The sequence below is a fragment of the Triticum dicoccoides genome, chromosome 3A, assembly GCF_002162155.2.
Source record: "Triticum dicoccoides isolate Atlit2015 ecotype Zavitan chromosome 3A, WEW_v2.0, whole genome shotgun sequence".
NCBI lineage: Eukaryota > Viridiplantae > Streptophyta > Magnoliopsida > Poales > Poaceae > Triticum > Triticum dicoccoides.
In genome coordinates, this window is record NC_041384.1 from 48,684,069 (window position 1) to 48,690,622 (window position 6,554).

The window sequence follows — 6,554 nt, forward strand, 5'->3', positions numbered from 1 at the left end:
ATGCATCTGAAGGCCTCAATGGAGCTGCATGATGTTTGAACGACTAATTTTGTAGGACCATTGTTTTGATAAGCGGCATGAGGTTGCTGCAATACAGCTGCAGAGCAGGAAATGGGTTGCATAGCACCAAAATAATACACTATTTAGTTATTCAGGACACTGATCCATCAACAAAGAGAACTCCTGCATCTGAATATTCTTCAAAAGTTCTTGTTGTATTCGCAATGTGAGATCAAGTGTACATGTATTGAAAGGAAGAATCTGAAGCTCGGTGGGTGCATTCTCAGTGTTCTGCTGTTTGAACTTCAGGTAGTGATTTGCGCACTTTATTCTGAAAAAAGAGTATTTGTTGTGTATTGCTGTCACCAATACATGAGCAACTTAATGATATATTGAGTTTGACATGGCAAAAAATTACCAACTGACCTACAACTGGCTTTCTTCTTTTTTGCTGAAATACTATTGGCTGTTTGGCCCTGTCTACTCTGAACATTATTCATCTTTCTGTTCAAAGTTATTTATCATGTACATATTTCCTGTTGGATTTGCAGATCAATCAACGAGTGGCTACATATGTGCGAGCTCATCATTTCTTAGTCAGAACCAGAGTGGTGGATGTCCACTTCCACACTGCTAATGCTCAGGTAAGCTATAGCCCTACAGCTGACACTTAACTGCTCACCCCTGCTTTTCTGTTTTCCTGCCTAGTCTTTAAATTCATGATAGGTGAACAGTGCTTCAGAACAAGCAACTAATTTTATGGGTTGACACTTTCCTAAACAAAATAAGTTACAAATTCATAGTAACCAGCAGCATGACATCTCCATGACACAATGGCATGCTTCCATGATCTGCAATTGCATAGTTTCACATGACTAGTTCTTTTTTTTTTTCCAGATGATTCACTTGGCTATAGAGATTTGATCGAAATGGTGAAAGCAAAGGAGATATGTACATCCCGTTCCGGTGCCCGGGAGAGAGAAAGAGAACATATTTTTCTCAGGAGATCTGGAATTAATCAGTTAATGTTTTCTTTCAGAGTACACCTGTGTGCTTGATCGATCTATTAATTGCAGCTAACACTGATTAGTTTCCCCTAAAATTAGGTGGGGCCCAGATGCCATTCTCGTTGGTGACGTAGGATGTGCACGCGAGAGGCACCAAGCACAGCCCTCTACTACGAAGATCAACCTTTGCTTCCTCCTTCTGATCTCCGGTGTCTGACGGCCCCTGTCGACATAAACCAACATCAATGTGTAAGCATCATCAGGCAAGTAGTATTTCTTAGATTGGACATCAGGCAAATATAACAGTTTAAGTCTACCCATTGCTTATTAACAGGTTTTCATTTTTTTTTCCAAATAGATTTAAAGTTCATAAAGTATAAATAGTTACGTACCCGCTGTTGTGTTGTCCTGGCTTTCTTATGTTTGGCTGATCTCATGTACGGCCCGCTCAAAGTCTGCATGAATTAAATGAGCGATGATGGTCAGGATGCAGTGCTAGTATATGGCACATAGAGGCATTAATTATTTAGACCTGACTAAGAATTAATTGAATTACCTCGACCTGGTCTTGAAGAAACTTGATGTACCCAATGGCCTCCATCAGCACTGATGCTGTGTCAGTCTGCACACAGCCAGGAAGATATACATGTGAGGGATTCTCCTTTTCATGAAGATTACTGTTTTTTTTTGCAAGATATCAACTACATGTAGAAGCATCTAAGAGGTAAATTATGCGTCGAAATATTATTTATTTGCCAAATTTATCTTTTGCCCAACTGTACTCTGTAGTCTGTACCCCAAAGAGTAAATTCAGCACAAGAGGGTCTGTGCATACATAAATAGGACAAGTTGACCTTAAATACCGTTTCAGTCTGAAAACATTGTTCTTTGGGCTATACAGGTTCATATGCTTGGTAGCATTGTCATTATTGACAAATTTAAGTACGAAAAGGACTAAACCATGCTGGTCATGTACTTTCGTGAGAGTACAATTACCATAAGGCCATGTATTGTCTTGTGATAATATATTTCATTTACCCAACTAGTTTTTGTCTACTTTCTTGTTGATAAATTAACCAGTTTTTTCTCTATTCTTGTGACCATGAATTTTCCAATTATAAAATAAGTCCAGTACAACACAATTCACAGTTTGAACACTGAACCAAATTACATGTTAATTTTTTGGTGGTAAATGGTAATTTGCTAAGCTAGCTAGCTTGTTGCCAGTAGCAGTACGTACCTTGCCGAAGGGTGAGACCAGCTGTTGAAGAGCAGCAATCCTATCCCCTAGCTTCTCTTTCCTTACCTAATAAAAAGGACAAGACATGCATGTAGTGCAGGTACTCACTCATTAATTAACAAGCAATGCAGGTAAACTCATGCTCAGTAACACATGAGCAGTAGTGAATTTGTGATCAGTACAACACATACACACACACTACCCAACATAACACAGCACAACACACACACACATGAGGAGAATAGACTTGACAAGACAAAACAAGACATTCTCTTGGGAGTAGAGTAGATAGAGAAAATGTTGGAGATGTAGTCAGGAGTAGTACATACCTTGAAAGAAGGGAGGATATTGTTGTTGGTGGCGGGGCGCGAGTGGAGCAGCCGAGGCTTCTTCTTCGACGATACTTCTAACATTTGCAATTGCTGCTCGTCGTGCAGGCCTCCCCCTCCTGATGATCTCCCCGTGGCTGCTTGCAGCGCGCTTCCGTTTCCACTCAATAAAGCAGCAGGCACACCCATCTGCACACGTCGTACCAAATTATGCATCCGGACAGTAAGCATGCACAATTGGCTAGTCTTGTACACACATTTGCATATTTTCAAGATATAGAAATGAAAATGAGTGGATACTGGCTACATTGTAATAATTGCATTGATCGCCGAACTGGATCGGTCTGGACGACATGTATGCAATTGCTCAACAGTGGTTAGTTGCAGCCTTGCAGATCATCACTAACTAATTAGTAAGCACCAGTTAATATGGATGGATGGAACTGCAAGAAGGTCATATGCTATAGTAGTACTTTTGGGCTGGCGAGAGAAAAGATGACCCATCCATGCCATCGATCCATCCATCCATCCTAAAGCTGCTTGCTTGCTTGCTGCATCACACGCACCAGACCAAAAGGCTGCATGCATATGTACTGTACCATCTAGCTACCTCTTGCAAACGGGTCAGCAAAATTAAGCTTTTTTTCCTTTCAGCTAAGCTAGCTAGATCGGCCAGTTTGCAGTAAATGGTCAAAAGGCCTTTTTTCCTTTCAGCCACCTAGCAGAGTTTAGATCCCTGGGTCAGTATTAATTTCTATGTACTTATACAACTGTTGTGCCAGCAAATTCACAATTCAGTCGTACTGCCCTACAGTTCTCTACCTCGTTAATTGTACATTTTCCATCATGGCTCTCAATTAAATCCCCATCTCTTTAATTAAGTCAAGGAGGACGGTACACAGTAGTAGCACTGACCTTGTTGTAGGTGTGGAGAATGGAGGATGGCCCTTGCAGACGATGAACAGGAGGAGGAGGGCCATATGCCACATGATGCCCTCCCATCCCCAGCAATGGCGCCGTCCCACCGCCGTTATGGAGCAGCACCGTCGAAGAAGCTTGGCTGCAGCCCAGCAGGCTCTTGCAGAATTTGGCCGAAGCTAGCATCTCGAGGGTCGCCTCCGCGCGGCCGCCAAAAGGCCCCGCCGCGACTGGGCATGGAATCTTCTGCAGCCGCGAGACGTTGACGCTCGGGAGCACGTCGACGGCCATGTCGTCATCGTAAGCGATGCTCGACGACGATGACGGTCTTGGAAGCACAAGGGGCCCTGGTAGCTTGGCGTCCTCTTTGACCTCATCTTGCGCTGTCTCGTTCGAGTCTCCATCGGCGGCGCCGCAGCTGCTACTCCATTGGAACCCTAGCTCTTGCATCATCAGCAGTGAGCTCAGCTGATGATGAGGGTTTGCTGTCAATGGAGCAGCAAGCAACTGGCTATGGCTATGATGCTGGTGGACTTGTGCTGACAGGAGTGCCTCAAGCTCGTCTGAACTCAACTGCTCACTGCAAAGAGTTCAATTATATATGTGTGTAGATAGATGTGGTCTGCTTAATGATTCATCCAGCATAATAAATAAATTACTAACTAACATGAGATTGACGATGACAAGAGGAAGCATACACACACCACGCCTCTTGTAGGAAACCAACAAAATAGTAAGATTTACTAGTTGCTTGCCACGCACATTAAATTTGTTTCTTCCCTTCTTTTATTCTCTCTCTGAACTTGTCATTTTGCTGCGCCACAATTCCCAATGCACCGGGACAACCAGAACCAGGTGCTACTCTAGCAAACAAGCAACCCAGAAGAAAACTCCAAATCCTAGGAATCATTCATATATGCATCTGAGAGAGGGATACAAACTCAAACACCATGACTGTGAGCACACCTTCCTCGCTTAATTTTCTACTTTCAACAATTAGGAAGATTCTATCCTCTCTTTCAACAATTTCTCAACAAAAAAAGAAAAGAAAAGAAAAAGAGGGGTGAAGATGAAAACTGCTGAACACATATATAGGCAAAATTGAAGAAGGTGCTTACAGCATTAGGGGCTGGCTCCATTGGTGGTGGTTGCCTCCGACAGCATGATGAAGAGCTGGAGCGAGCGGGGGCGGCATGGAAGAAGGAGAAGGCCATGGGAGGTCATCTTGCAAGAGCCGGTGATCCGCACTGAGGTCGGAGGAGGAAGACGAGGAGGCCATCATGGTGCTACACTACACTAGCTATACTAATTAAAAGCTAGGAGATCTTGGTGTGCTACTTCCAAGAGGGGAAGGAAGCTTAGAAAATGCCAGTCCAGCTAGCTCTCTCCAAGCTTTCTCAAGAACACAACCTCCAATGGGAAACTATAGTACTGCTACTGTTGAGTTTGAAAAATGGAGATGCCCATGAGCCTTTCTCTTTCTCATAAGGCTTTCACCCTTTTATCTTGGGTAACTTTTTCTCTCTCTTACCCCTTTCAAGGCATCAGCCAAGAAAGGTGACTCTCTCTCTCCTCTCTCATCTCTCCTCTCTCTCTTGCACATACACTCTCTCTCTCCTCTGCCAATTACAGGTGAATCATTATAACATTTTCTGCTAGGATCATAGGATCTCTGCCTTTAGATCCCGGAGCATAGGCTCCAACACAAAGAGACAGTCTTTCTCTCCCTCCCTGGGGTTGTATTATTACCCATAAGCTGTACGTGTCAGCCTCTAGTACAGACATGGTACAACATTGTTCTCCAGAAAAGAAAACGGGTCAAGCAAACTGCCAAGGTATGTCAATTATCTGTCTTGGAACATCTATATAGCTTGTATTTGTCCACATATATGCATGAATGACAGGTTGATAGATGTACGTACATATCAAATCATGTTGCGACCGGGTGAAAGTAGAAAAGGTCCTTAATTGAAAACCAACCATATATGTGAGCTGTGACAGTAAGTTATAATTAACATAGCTAATTAGTACGCCAACTGTTGTGGAGTAGCTATACATATGTCCTAAAACAAGTAGAAACTAAACTACTTAGAAATTGCATTGCAGAACAAAACTAGCTAGAAGTTATGCAGTTAAACTGTTAAAGGTCCTCCCGGCCGGAATACAAGGCCCCACACTATTCGAGTCTAACTTTGATCAACGATTTAAGGAAGAAAATATGAGTTATATTCTGCAAAAGGTTTATTTTTAAAACATCTTTGAAATGCAAATCCAATGGTATAACTTTGTGGTATATAACTCGTATTGTCTTAGTTAAACCGGGTATCAAAATTAGACTTAAATTACAATGGCACCTTGTGTACTGATCAGCATGGAGTTTTTTTTTTAGAACTGTATATACAACAGGTGTAAAGCTGGGTTGTGAATCTTTTCTTGAATATATTTGCGGCACGCCAACTTTACTTCTTTTCAGTAAATTAAGGGACCAGGAGGAGGTAGATCCCTTTCTTCAGGAAGAAAGAAAGAAACTTTGGGGCGGCCTCGGTAATTGTGGTGCATGATTCCATGGCAGCAAAGGGGTGCAAAAAAGTTGGTGTCTGCTGGGGCTTTGTCCAGTAGCTAGTACACCTTCTCTTTCCTCCAAGAACAAAATTGGAGAATGCCCAACTTGATCCAGAACTGCCTGTCCTCGAACCCCAGAAAATGGAGAAGAAAAATAGGAGAGGACCGCGCGCAGGTCCATCGGATGATGAGAGAGCTAGCCCCACGGCCATTCATGTCATGTCAGATGAGAAGCTAAAGGGAGATGTTCTGTTACTACTGAGGCATGAGGGATCAGCAGGCGCAGAGTATGGGCAAACGCTGTTGCCTTTTTCTTCTTACAATCTCCTTTTCAATGTATATACACTAGCTACTTAGCTAGGGCCTCTACTTTCCACGTGATGCATGTGCAAGTATGGTATCCAAATTAGGGCTCTTTCCTACATACACCCTCCCTCCCTTTACATGAAAGACGCCATTTTGAACAAAGTAGCTAGTGTGGTATGAAGAAGAATGATC

At 42.8% G+C, this 6,554-nt stretch overlaps 1 protein-coding gene across 1 annotated transcript; it reads right to left on the reverse strand.

Annotated features, from left to right (window-relative positions):
• Nucleotides 1–873: 873 nt before the first annotated feature.
• On the reverse strand, nt 874–4,982 carry LOC119271164. Its single transcript, XM_037553090.1, has 7 exons — nt 4,613–4,982; nt 3,492–4,074; nt 2,577–2,765; nt 2,248–2,313; nt 1,564–1,629; nt 1,400–1,462; nt 874–1,230 (listed from the first exon to the last, which is right to left on the reverse strand). Exons 1-7 carry the CDS (start codon nt 4,774–4,776, stop codon nt 1,087–1,089), a joined length of 1,275 nt encoding a protein of 424 aa, XP_037408987.1. The 5' UTR covers nt 4,777–4,982; the 3' UTR covers nt 874–1,086.
• Between the last annotated feature and the right edge of the window lie 1,572 nt (nt 4,983–6,554).